The 14,168-nt window shown below is 44.0% G+C and overlaps 1 protein-coding gene across 12 annotated transcripts in view; it reads left to right on the top strand.

The window, feature by feature from the left end:
- The window catches only part of USP34 (ubiquitin specific peptidase 34), a 266,169-nt gene that overhangs the window by 86,396 nt on the left and 165,605 nt on the right, over window positions 1–14,168 (top strand). For 10 of the 12 annotated variants that reach the window (XM_073339379.2, XM_073339385.2, XM_073339384.2 and 7 more), the window contains 4 exons: window positions 9,659–9,748; window positions 10,546–10,641; window positions 12,038–12,120; window positions 13,344–13,391. In XM_073339379.2, coding sequence (XP_073195480.1) covers window positions 9,659–9,748; window positions 10,546–10,641; window positions 12,038–12,120; window positions 13,344–13,391 — 317 coding nt within the window. The remainder of the gene's footprint in view (window positions 1–9,658; window positions 9,749–10,545; window positions 10,642–12,037; window positions 12,121–13,343; window positions 13,392–14,168) is intronic. The other 2 variants (XM_073339383.2, XM_073339380.2) reach the window with 1 other exon arrangement.

Here is a 14,168-nt window from a genome sequence, read left to right as displayed (position 1 = left end):
CATATACTCAATGCAATACTAACAACAAGGGGGAAGGAACACAAACCAGAATAAGGAAATAACAGGTTAAAGAATGTTTAGATAAGTTAGTTTAGATATGTGCGTTCAGGTCAGCAGGGCCTGATGAAATTCATCCTAGGGTACTTAAGGAACTAGCTAAAGCAGGGGTTCTCAAACTTCATTGCATTGCGACCCCCTTCTGACAATAAAAATTACTACACGACCCCAGGATGGGGAGTGGAAGCCTGAGCCCACCCAAGCCCCACTGTCGGGGCGGGAGGTCGGGGGGTAAGCAAAGCTGAAGCCCAGGACCTGTAACTTGAGTCCCAACATGCAGGGCTGAAACCCTCAGGTTTTGGGCTTGGATGGTGAGGCTTGGGCTTCGGCCCTGGGTCCCAGCAAGTCTAAGCCAGCCCTGGCGAACCCATTAAAATGGGGCCATGACTCACTTTGGGGTCCTGATCCACAGGTTGAGAACTGCTGAGCTAAAGCAATCTTGGAATCATTAACAATTTTCTTTAGGAACTCCTGGAGATCATGTGAGGTCCCAGAAAACTGGAGAAGGGCAAACGTAGTACCTGTGTTTTAAAAGGAGAACAAAGACGATCCAGGGAATTATAGGCCAGTCAGCCTAACTTCAATACCTAGAAAGATACTGAAACAAATGATTAAACAACTTGTAAGCACCTGGAGGATACTAGGGTTGTAAGGAATAGCTAGCATGGATTTGTCAAGAACAGCACATGCCAAACCAGCCTAATTTCCTTTTTCTTGCCTAGTGGATGGGGGCGGGCGGGAAGCAGTAGATCTGATATTTCTTGATTTTTAGTAAGGCTTTTGACACAGGGAAACTAGGAAAATGTGATCTAGATGAAATTGCTATAAGGTGAGTGCACAACTGGTTGAAAGACCATACTCAAGAGTTGTTATCAATGGTTTTCTGTCAGAGTGGGAGGGCATATCTAGTGGAATCTGGCAGGGGTCTGTCCTGGGTCTTGTTATTCAATATTTTCATTAATGACTTGGATACTGGAGTTGGAGGTATGCTTATAAAATTTGCAGATGACCCCAAATTGGGAGGGGTCACAAACACTTTGGAGGACAGTATTAGAAATCAAAATGCCCGTGACAAATTGGAGAATTGGTCTGTATTAAACAAGATGAAATTCAGTAAAGACAAGTGCAAGGAAGGAAAAATCAAATGCACAACTACAAAATCGGGAATAACTGGATAGGTGACAGTGCTCCTGAAAAGGATCTGAGGGTTATAGTGGATCATAAATTGCATTTGAGTCAACAATGTGATGCAGCTGCAAAAAAGGCTAATATTATTCTGGGGTGTACTAACAGGGGTGTCTAATGTATGACGTGGGTGGTAATTATTCCACTGTACTTGGCACTGGTGATGCCTCAGGTGGAGTTTTACATCCAACTCTTGGTGCTACACATTAGGAAAAAAGGTGGATGAATAGGAGATAGTCCAGAGGAGAGCAACAAAAATAAGATTCAGAAAACCTGGCTTCCCCGGAAAGTTTATAAAGAACTGGGCATGTTTAGTCTTGAGACAAGACTGAGGCGGGGACCTAATAAACCTTGAAATATTTCAAGCACTGTTATAAAGAGGAGAGAGATCAGTTGTTCTCCATGTCCACTGAAGGAAGGACAAGTAGTAATGGGCTTAAACTACAGGAAGGGAGATTTAGGTTAGATATTAGGAAAAGCTTTCTAAGAACAGTTAAGCTTTAGAATATGCTTCCAAAGGAGGTTGTGGAATCCCCATCATTGGAAGTTTTAAAAAACAAGTTGGACAAACACCTATCGGCGTGGTCTAGGTTTACTCGGTCCTGCCACAGCACAGGAGGCTGGAATTGATGACTTCTGAAGGTCCCTTCAAACCCTACATTTCTCTGATCCCTTGATTCTGTGAGGTTGTGGAAGGCACATGTGCTGCCCTGAAGGGTACTGCTATGGGAAAAAATTCTCTGGCTCTGGTGCACCGACACACGGATGCCTAAAGTGGAATGGACATGTACAATATATCTCAAAGAACAACAATTATGGAAGTGGTAGGTAACTGTTTTTCGAGTGCTGGTCCCTGTGTGGATTCCAAATGCAGGTGAGCATGTGTGCCATGCACCGGAGCTGGAAGTGTTCATAGCAGTGCCTGTTGACCCACGCATGCATCATGCGTCGGGCACGTGGTATGTCCGAGGCTTTAAGAGGCTGCTCCAGTTTCCTCCTACCGCCACATGGCCAGAGTCTGAACCCCAATTCCTCTATGCTCTTAGCCACCTAAAAGTACTGCGTTCTAAACTTTCATTGTATATAGTTTTCTTATCTAGTTAGTTGTCCGTTATTCATTGTAGCTAGTTAGGTTCTCTCTTTAGACTTCCCCTCCTGGGGACTCCTCCCTTCCAGCTCCGGTTCTATGTTCCATCCAACCGGCTTCAAAAATTGTGCCTCGTGCCCTCACGCCTTTACAGTGAGCGATGAACACATCCATTGCCTATACTGCCTGGGTGAAGCCCAAGTAGTTTCCCGCTGCTCCATCTGCCGTTCATTGCTGTTTGACCCGAGCAGCTCATGAACTTTGTCTCTGTAATTTTTTAATGGAGGGGGCAGTGGGTCCACATGCGCAACCGGACCCGGCTCTGATGCAACCACTGGAGCGGTGCCCATCACTGGCGGTGAGCACCTCATCAGGTCCCTCATGTGGCACCGACGGCACCGTCACATCCGCCTAAGCCCCACTGCGTGCACAAGTACAGGCACAAAGGTGGCTCCCTAATGAGGACTGCCTCAAAACGCAGCGTTACCTCCCAGAGCCATGATGAGTCAGATGAGAAATCACGCGTCACAGCAGAAGGTTCAACTTCTACTTCAGCCCTGAAGAGAGTGCACAAGGAGCTCTGCTCCAAATGCCATCACTCGCCATTGGCCCCGCCTTCCATCCCAACACTGGGACCTTCTATTTCATTCCCAGCACCATCAAGTCTAATGGGACCCTCGGGCTTGACACACCTGGTTCCACCTACTTGGGGCCGTTTATTGCGTCCGACATTGTCGACAGCGCTTATGTTGCCCTTTGCGAGTACTCCACCACACTCCAGACCTCCGCCCGTCTCCAGGCTCCCTTCTCCGGCCAATGAAATCCTTGTCCTCCATCATTCTCTGGTGACAGACGAGCCCCACTTGATTGTTGACCGCCCTCCTGCTCCACGCCTGGCACTGTGGGTCTCGCCGGTGCCGATGGCTCCTCCTTTCCCTCCTTGTCTTCCGACCCGGACATGGACCTTTCCCCAGCCTGTTCCTACAATCTGGACCCTTGGACTGTGGTCCTGTGGCTGACCCATGGTTTCAACACCCACAGATACTGCTGCTGCATGGTGACCCCTACTCCTGGCCTAACTGGCCGTCGTTGGACCCCTACCATCATTGCAGTATGTATCACCTGTGCTGTTCATCTTCTGCCCATACTGCCACTCTCCAGGAAGAACCCCTGGTTGCTCCCTCTCCGTCGGCACCATTGGCCCCAGCTGCACCGTCGGAACCACCCATCCCTTCAGGCACTTGGTCATCACTGGATGACGCCCTTATTCCACCTTCCCTCTCACAACCAGATGACCAGGGACAGAACCTGTCCCTGCTCCATCACATGGTTACCTCTCTCAGTCTCCTGGTGGAAGGTGTTTAGGACTCCAAGGACCAATTCCTGGACATGCTTCAACCACCCAGATCCTCTCGTATGGCCTTAGCCATCCATACCATCATATTACAACTGTCGCAGGCTGTGTGGCACATGCCAGCATCCTGTGCTCCTACACCAAAAAGGGCAGAATGCTGGTATTTCATTCCCTCTAAGGGCACCGACTTTCTTTTTACCCACCTACCACCTAACTCCCTGGTGGTCAAAGCCACCACTGAATATGCCCATCAGCAACATTTCAAATGCACCTCCCTGACTGTGCTGTCAAGAAACTAGACTTGATGGGTCGCAAGGTTTATTCATGAACAGTGTTACAGTTCTGCGTCACCAGCTACCAGGCTATTCTTGCCAAATACAACTTTCTGTCGTACTCCAAACTGGCAGACATCCAAGATTCTCTTCCACTAGACCGCCAGCAGGATTCCAGATGAGGGCAGACTGGTAGCCAAGGTCATGCTCCAGGGTGGGGTAGACACTGCATCTTGCTCCTTGGCATCTGGCGTAGTCCTCCACTGCGACTTTTGGCTCCAGTCTAGCGGCTTCCCTAAAGAGGTCCAGATGACCCTCTAAGACCTTCCTTTCGATAATAAATTATTCAGTGACAAAACGGATGAGTCCTTTCACTCCCTTTAGGACATGTGAGCTACACTTCGCTCCCTGGGCATCGATATTCCAGCCTCCACCCACTGACAACAACGTCCACCCCTCCGCCCTTGCCCATGGACCACTTACCAACCATACCCCCATTTGACTCACCTTGCCCTCGCTCTCAACAACCCCGACATTCCTCTTCCTCCACCTCTACCTTTCACTGACCATCGAAACAACCCTCGAGACCTGCGTACCCTCCCTGGACCCTTCTGTCTCGCCACAAGTCGTCTTGCCCTCTTTGCCCGGAAATCACTTCCGACTGTTGGGTGCTGGACATCATCCATCAGTGCTACCTCATCGAATTCCATTCCTTTCCTTCCCTTCTGGCCACCCTCCGGTCCTTTCACAAGACCATTTTCTCCACAATGCCCCTCTACAAGGGTGCCATAGAACCTGTTCCATGATGCTATCACAGCCGTGGCTTCTATTTCCACTGTTTCCTCATTCCAAAGGAAGGGAATGATCTTTGCCCCATCCTGTCCTCTGATCCCTGAACAAGTTTATTCACAGCTTTCGATTACGGTTGGTCACCTTTCCCCTCATCATCCCCTCCCTTTCCCATGGAGCTTGGTTCGCAGCTCTCGGTATGAAAGATGCATACTTTCACAGACCTCCACCCCACTCACTGCAAATTCCTTCACTTCATAATGGGCGGTGCCCATTATCAATTGTGCATCCTTCCCTTAGGGATTGCTACCACCAACCCCCCCCCACCTCTTCACAAAGGTCTTCGTGATTGTGGCTGCCAACATGTGCCAACAGGGCCATACCCTTTTTCCTTACCTGGACAACTGGCTTCTCGTAGCACCTTCTCGCTTCCACCTCCTTACCACCATATTGATTCTATGCACCCTCCTCCACAATTTGGATATTGCATCAACAAGGAAAAGTTGATCCTTGTCCCTACCCGCACGCTTACTTTTATAGGGGCACAGCTGGACTCTGTTGCGACCCATGCCTTTCTTCCCAAGGACTGCTTCGTCACCCTCATTTCCCTTATTGTGATGCTCTGACTCCGTCTGCACATACACATCCGTCAGTGACTCTCCCTTCTGGGCCACATGGCGGCTTGCACTGCTATTACACCATGTGCCTGCCTCTATATGCATTTCCTTCAACATTGGCTCCGTACTGTCTAAGATTCGCAGTCAGACTGACTAAACGAATTGCTCGTCCTCCCCCCTTCTGTTAGCTTCCCCTGGCTGGTGGTGCAACCCATCCACAGTCCTAGCAGGCTACTGTTTACACCCCCCACACCCACCACCACCCTTATCACAGATGCTACATTGGTGGGCTGGGCCGCCCATCTTGGCGACTGCACAGCACTGGGCCTTTGGTCACCACGAAAAGCGCAGATGCCCATCAACATCATAGAATATCAGGGTTGGAAGGGACCTCAGGAGGTCATCTAGTCCAACCCCCTGCTCAAAGCAGGACCAATCCCTAATTTTTGCCCCAGATCCCTAAATGGCACCCTCAAGGATTGAACTCACAACCCTGGGTTTAGCAGGCCAATGCTCAAACCACTGAGCTATCCCTCCCCCACGAGAGCTCCAAGCAGTCCGCCTTGCCTGTCAAGCCTTTCTACCCTGCTTCTGCTCCCCCCGCGTTCAAATACTGTCAGACAACATGACAGCAATCATATACATCAACAGGCAGGCGAGACACTGGCCAGCAGAGGGCACTCAGAGGCTGGAAAAGAGCTAATTCCCAGTCGACCAGCAGGAGGAGCCATGCCGGTGAGTCTTCTCTCTGCTACAGGCACGCTGTGCTAGAATCTCCTCGCAACACCAATAAATTGCAAGGGTTCCACTGTTCTACTCCTAAAGGGGTGTGGGGCTGGGCCGGGCTCTGGGGTGATGCCCTTCTCATTCCCTGGACTTCGGATCTTCTCTACGCCTTCCCGCCTGCTCCCATTCTCCCCCAGGTCTTAAACAAGGTACACTGGGACTGGGCAATGGTAATCCTTGTAGCTCTCTCCTGACTTCGCCAATAGTGGTACAGCAACCTTCTCTGCCTCTCTGCTCACCCCGCAATCCTGAATCTCCTGATGCAAGTCTGCAGACAACTGCAAACCCCAATCCATGTTCTCCTCACCTTACAGCCTGGTATTTGGTTGGGGATCACGTGTAGACCAGGCCTACTCTGTGCCCGTCCGTAACATCCTCACTAAGAGCAGGCTCCAAACCACTCACATCTGTTTCATTGCTAAGTGGCATTGCTTCACTGCCTGGGCATGCCACCACCACAGCCCAGCAGAGTTTGTCTCCATTTCTACTCTCCTGGACTACCTCCTCCATCTCCGCCAATTGTGCCTAGCACACTCCTCTGTCCGTGTTCACCTAGCTGTACTCAGTGCCTTCCTCCCACCCATGGATAGCTTCTCCATCTTTACTCACCCAACAAATTCCTGCTTCCTCTGGGGCTTCCTCAATGTTTTTCCCCTGTACAATAGCCCGCCCCACCTTGGGAGCTCAATTTCGTCCTCTTGACCCTCACCAAATCCCATTTCAAACTCCTTACCACCTGCTCCCTCACCCACCGCTCCATGAAGGTCATCATCTTGATGGCAATCACCTCTGCATGCCATGTCAGTGAACTGACAACCATTATGATGGACCCCCACCCCTATTCACCATCTTCCGTAAGGACAAAGTCTCCTTATGTCTACACCCCATGTTTCTGCTCATTGTGGCTTCCTCTTTCCACCTCAACCAAAGTATACGCCTCCCAGTCTTCTACTCCAAATCCCACGCCTTGCCCATGGAACGCTGCTGCCACTCCCTTGATGTTTGTCGGATGCTAACCTTTTAAATCCATCACACCCGTGCCTTCCGCCCAACCCCCTCGGTCTCTGTCGCCATCGTGGAGTGTCGCCGCAGCTCTGCCCTCTCTTTGCAACGTCTCTCCAAGTGGATGTCTCGCTGCATGGAGACCAGTAATGACCTATCGGGCACTCTGCTCCTACTAGGAATCATGGTCCACTCCACATGGGCTGACACTGCCATGTCCGCCTTCCTCGTGGACATTCCATGGCAAGGCATATGTCAAGCTGCCACTTGGTCCTCCATCCACACTTTTTCCACTCATTATGCCATTGCTCCCTCCACAACGATGGATGCTGCAGTCAGTCACGATGTCATACAGACTTGGTCTTTCTTATAGTCCTCACATCCCCCTCTTTCCTGACCACTGCTCACTACTCTTCTGCCTTTGGAATCCACATAGGGACCAGCACTTGAAGTGAAGACTACTTTGCTGTAACTGGAGGTTCTTCAAGAAGTGTGGTCCCTATCTGGATTCCAATCCCACCCTCCTTCCCCTCTGTACCGGGCTCCTCTGTTGCTGGGTAAGAGGGAAGTGGATCAGCGTCGACCCGCGCAGCTTCTTAAAGCCTCGGCCGCACCTCTGTGCCTGACGCATGACACGTGTGGGTGAATCGATAGTACTATGAACAGGTCTGGCTCTGGTGCATGGCACGCATGCGCACCTCTGTTTGGAATCCAGATAGAGACCACATATCTCGAAGAAGCTCCAGTTACAGTAAATAACTTCCTCTTTTTTATACATCTTCCTTAAATTGATATGTGTGTATATATTTAGTTACATTCTTATATGCTTATTTTCGCCTCAGGGGATATTAGTAAATTTGGTTAACTTTCGTGGGAGTTATATATGCACACTTAGAAGACCTAGACCCACTTAAGCAAACCAGAAGAAGATGAAGCACACAGCCTGTGTTTACTGAGGCAGGACAAGTTTGCTGACTGCAGAGTTATCTTAATAAACCTTTGGTGCTTTTAACTATGGCTAACATAGAAGAGATTTAGACCTTCGCAGTGCCAACAAATCTTTTTAGACTTCAGTCCTCTTCATAATTTTGAGAGAGAACCTGCATGCCTGTAACTCAGAAGAAACATTTAGCACTTTTTGGACCACGTCTCATTCCAATTTGGTCAAAACCCTGGTCTAATTGAGTTTCTGAAACTGGATTTTTCATGAGGGTGACTAAGGCTGGTTGCTTGTCCTGGGAGACATTATGAAGTTCAGGCTCACATTATTTTGTGCAAAATAACTTTTATTTTGTAATAAAAATTATTTCAAATAGCTTTGTAATAATTAATAGTTTAAACTACTTAAAGAAACAGGTTAATCTCCAATATGCTAATCCAGAACCAAACTGATAAAACTTCATAGCGGAATCTTGCTCATAGTGGGCTAACTGATTTACTAACACCATGATTTATGGTGCATAGTATTTGTCATGACAGATGTGGTTATGACACAAACACAGCCATAGATCTGACTATCTAGGGCCCTTAACAAACCAGTTAAGGGTTGGTGATTTCAGTCTTAGAGCTAAATTCTTCAAGCAGATCCACTGCAAAGATAAGATGCTTAAATGGAGAATTATTTTAGCTTCAGTATGTAAATGGAGATCCTCTGGGCCATTCCTTGCCCCAACTAGGGATCTGCAGTGGTGCTGTATGTCCTAGGCATGTAAGTCTAGCACATTATTGATTTATATTCTACTGTCTGAAGCTCAGCATAAATAAAAACTAATTCAGGTGAAATAGGTGACCAAGCTGTAGGGAAACAATGGCTGCAATCACTTCCCTGTTATGTTCTGTTACCATTTTTATTAGGAACTGTTTTTTTTTAGTATTAGACGCATTATATAAACCTCTTATAATTGTTTTTAAAAATGAAATATAATTCAGCACACCAAACAGCAGTGTGCAACATTAGGCCATTGGGGCACTTCTTGGGTTGTTGAAGTTTTCAGCAATTAGCCTTGTTTTTTGCCTGCTCCTCAGGTGTGCACCCACAACCTACATATACATATCTAATGTTACTATATTGGCAGTTTGGGGCAGATCTAATTCTATTTACATACATTTCGTGTGCTTAAAACTGGACCTATTTTGCTGAAATTTCAAAAGAAAATATATATCCTCTCAGCATGATAATCCAATATATTAATGAATGTGTATTTGGCATAATCTTTTGAAATATCAGACTTCTAGAATGAACAAAGTGAATACTATTTTATTTTATACTTGAGAGCAATATTGTACGTAAAGTATTATTATATATAAATATTTATAATATTCACACTCCAAATTGTGTTCATGAGAGGGGTACATACAAAGGTGGACTTCACCCAAATCTGCCCAATACTTTCAATTGAAAGTGAATTTGTCAGTGAAGCGCATGCACCCTTGACAATAACTTTAAATACTGTCAGTGATTTTAATTTACAAAATCATATTCCAGTTATTTCTTTTTTCCTCCCTTTAGATCTGTAGTAGTTTCACTTCGTCTTCTTCCAAAGTTATTTGGTACCTTTCAGCAATTTGGGAGCAGTTATGATACACATTGGATAACAATGTAAGTAAAAGTACCTTCTCTCACCTACACCCCCCAAAAAAAGGAAAGTGATGATTGCCAAAGGGCTGTTGATAGGATAAAGAGCCTTTCACATCTAGATAACACATTCAAATCTGGTCCAAGTCTCAGACTGATTATTACTCAAAGTATTACCATCTGGTGGCCTATATGAAATGAGTTTGATGTCTTTAGTTCCTGATGAAAAGTCGAGGCTGTGTAGCGCTGTTCTGCCTTGGGGGAAAATCAGGTTCAGTTTTTGGTCCCTGAACTGGCAGAAGTTTTGAGTGCTGCAGAGGAAGCACACCTGGGTTTTTTTGAAGGGTAGTGCATTATGTCACTCATCAGCAACTCCTGTAGCCATTTAGACCTTTATTCAGCAAAGTACATAAACACATACTAACTTTTAAGCATGTGAGTAGTCCCATTGAAGATCTTAAAATTGGTCTATAAATATTTGGCTAAAATATAGTTTGTCATTGGAACTGCTATTGATGTTCTTAAAGTTAGACACTTAAATACTTTGCTGAATCAGAGCCTTAAAGAGCAGTGTTGATGGGCTCTGAAGGAAGTTCCATCTGTTAGTCCTAGGCCAGAAAATGATGGCCACACTATGGAGCCTTAAGGGTGAGAAGACAGAGCAGAGAAACATTGTGGAGACTTTTCAAGATTCTATAAGTGATGAGGCACACCTCCAGGCATATGGAAAGTGCATTGTTAGCTTTGTTAATTTGCATATGAATTTTCCTACAATATATTTCTCACTTAAGCAAAATATTTTTTCCCTTTAAATTGCACAGGTGGGCAGAAAAAGAACTTAATATGATGAAACTCTTTTTTGATAATTTGATACACTACATTCAAGCAGTGAGGGAAGGACGACATAAACATGCATTGTAAGTATAGTGTATGCATCTGATTTTGTGAGTATTGAATATAATTATATAATTTTAAACTAATTTTTCTGTTCTTGTCCTTATGGTAATTTCTTCTGAGACAATTCTCTTTTTATTATAATAATTAATAACTCTTGTTGGGGAAAAGTAGGTGCAAGAAAGATGAGCAGTAGGAAGACTTGCTGCAACCGTATTATGTCTTCAGCCAGATATTTATAGACTGATTTTAATAAGATCATCCTTTGTGTCTCATATTAGCATGTTACATATCTGCCTTTAATTTTAAAAACACGTTAATCTTTTTAATTCTTTCTAAGAGTGATCCTTATTAATCATTATTGCTTTGAATGTTTACATTTACTGATATAAGGTAAAGATTTCTTTACAGAAATTGATCAAAGGCATCTAAATTAGTTTATTTAAAAGCCTTTAAGGTGTTTCTACTAATTTTCCTTCTGCTATAAAATCTCATTAAGACAGTACAGTTAGCTTCAAGTGCTAAAACTTTAGTGCCCATTTTCTAACCTGGGTGCCTAACATTAGGTACCTACGTCTATTTTTAAACCCAGTTTAAACCCAGTTTAAACCCAGTTGCCTAATTTATAGCAGTGCTGAGCACTTGCAACTCACAAGTTCTGCATCTATGAAAATCAGGTCACTTTTATTTATGTATCTATATATTGATATAGGTGCCTAACTTTAGGCATCCACATTTGAAAAGTTTAGCTTTCAATTAGGGTCTAATTTTCAGCTTCACAAAAACCTTCATCTGCACATGCAAATCCCATAGTTAGAGATCTGTGCGATTAGTTACAATTTTAAAGGCTGGTTTGAAGCTGACTGAAAATTTAGCTTTTTATCTGAAATAGTTCATTGTTGAAAATTAGGTCATATATTGTTCCATTCTTCTAATTTACGTTCATTAAACCTGCATCTCATAATAGGTGGGGAATATAGTTTAAATTTCTAGGCAGCACTTGCAAAGATTGCTGAAAGAAGAGTAATTCATCTTTATGCAATGATTGGAAGCTCAGACATTTCTGAGCATTTTGCAGGTGTATTAGAAACTTAGTGAAGGCGCCATTCTGCATGGTGCTGAGCAGATACAGCTCCTACTAAAGGTGCATAAAGTACACACAAAACTCACCTATTGCCCCCCTGTTCTCTTTTTCCTATTATTTTGTATTGTTTTACAATCTGTATGAGTGGGGTTTACATTACTTTTTGAACTTAGTTTGAAGTTTTGAAAGTAGTTTTAAAAAATTAATGAGAAATTATGTTCTTATGTTTGCTCAAGTTTGTGTGTGTAGGGATGGAGAAGGATTGATATAAGTAATTAAACATTTGCAAATGAATTAAAAATATGTTTTATTTAAAAAAAAATATTCACATGTAGGTACAGCCACAGTGCAGAAGTTCAAGTGCGTCTTCAGTTTTTGACATGTGTTTTTTCAACTCTTGGATCACCAGATCATTTCAGTAAGTTTTTTTAATATTACCTGATAATTAATATCCCTTGAATTTTACAATTAAACACATCTATATTTTAACAATCTGATTATTTTTTGAATTAATATGACCATATTTTTTTTAAAATCACAATATCAAAGGTTAATCTAAAACGCTGTACTTTAAGCGGAGGACAGTCTTGTAGGTAAAGCACAGAACTGGAGATCAGAACTTTTGGATTCTATTCCCAGCTTCGCTTGGTCATGTCATTTAACTTCACTGAGCGTCAGTTTTCTTACAAATGGGCAGGGCCGACCCTAGACATTGTGGTGCCCTATGCAGCCCCCCTGTGGCGGTGTGTGTGTCCTCAGGTCTCCGCAGGGGGGCAAAGGGGGGCTGCGCCAAAGGTCTGTGGGGGGCAGGAGCTGGCTTGGGGGGCAGGGGGAAATCGCCCCCCAGCACGAGCCGAGTGGGTTGGGGCCAGGTCACTCCATATCCTGCTGCCCAGTGATTACAGGATGGAAAGTGCAATATGAGTGCAAAAATGTTTTTTATTTTTGTGTGTTAATAATGTAGCTTACAAATGGTTTTCTGGAATAATGTCTTGTGTGCTAAATAATGGTAATATTTGGGGACAATTAAATAATATTTTAGAATGAAAATGATCAGTATACAAATTTAATTCCTGTAATGACATTAGTTTATTGAGTTAGAACAACAATCAGTGAACACTGATTCTAATGAAGTTATGGCACTTAAACTAAAGTATACATGACTGGATTAAGTATGAAGGACAAACATGCTGCTCATGTATCCATTCAGAGGAAAAGCAGGCCTGGGGGGAATTTATTTAGCAGCAAAGTTCGATTTTCAATAGAAGATTGAGATCAAGGAGCACTTCACAGAATACTTGCACACTATTACAGTATAGCAAAACCAAGAAGTTAACGTGGCAGCTGGAAACAGATGCATACAAAGAGAATCTGGAATATGAGATTGAAGTGTTGGCACTACTTCCCTGAAGAAAATTAATACAATCACAATAATTAATTAAATAAACTTCCACTTCCGTGTGATAACATAAGGAAAGGCTGGAGAATAATCATTCGGTCTAATTAATTGTATTGCATAATTTTGTTGGAACTTGCTGATGAGCACATTAGAAGCACCTGGTCAGACGTGAACAAGGTGTTTCAGCAGCAAGAAAGAGAGGAAGGGGGAGATACTAATTATTGGCCTTCTCTTTCTAACAGCACCAAAGAAAATGCAACTCCATACACAACAGCAAATGAAAATGAACAGTAAGAACATGCTACAGCTTCCAAATAGTGAATAAGCCTAGAAATTCCTGTAGTAATTTCTTTTCTAGTATGAACAGTCAAGATTAAGCATTAAAAATACTCCAGATATCCCACTTGGCTGTCCAGTACTCTGTTTATCGTGTTTGGATGAGGCAGTCTCTGATGGATGATAAGATCTGCTGCATAGCATAACTAATCCTTCAGGCTTCTGCAGGTTTAGTAGTACACTCTCCTAAAGTTAACTTTGTTTTAATTTAAACTAATTTGATTTTTTTAAATGTAAAATCTACTGCTACCAACATAGAGGGTCTGTATCATCCCCAGGCCTAATACCAGTTTACAGGGGTGAAGAAAATATGAGGACTCTAGGTGGTTCTGCAGTTGCTTTGCCACAAAGATTAGAGTTAGAGATAAGATAGTAGTTAGTGAGACTGTCAGTAACAAGCGATACTTAGTCAACCACTCATTTTTGTCCAGTCATGCTTTTAGTAGCCATGTGGTTCCAGCTAACAGTGTGTAGGCTGCAGCTTTCCAAGTACCTCCAGAATCTGCATCATCAAAAGTAACCAAAATTCAAGACGATATTACGATTATTGCCACCTGCTGGTATGGCTGTGCTGCCATAATCTCTTTGATTTTGTCGATGCAGTACAATAGATAGAAAATTCCTAAAATAGAGAAAATATTAATTGTGAGTGAGTTCTTGTGGATAAATAGACTGTTCACTTTTAGAATTGTTGTGCTGATCAAGACTTCATTGGTACCATGATGTAAGAA

Source organism: Lepidochelys kempii, chromosome 3 (genome assembly GCF_965140285.1).
Source record: "Lepidochelys kempii isolate rLepKem1 chromosome 3, rLepKem1.hap1, whole genome shotgun sequence".
NCBI lineage: Eukaryota > Metazoa > Chordata > Testudines > Cheloniidae > Lepidochelys > Lepidochelys kempii.
This window is presented reverse-complemented; position numbering and strand designations above follow the sequence as displayed.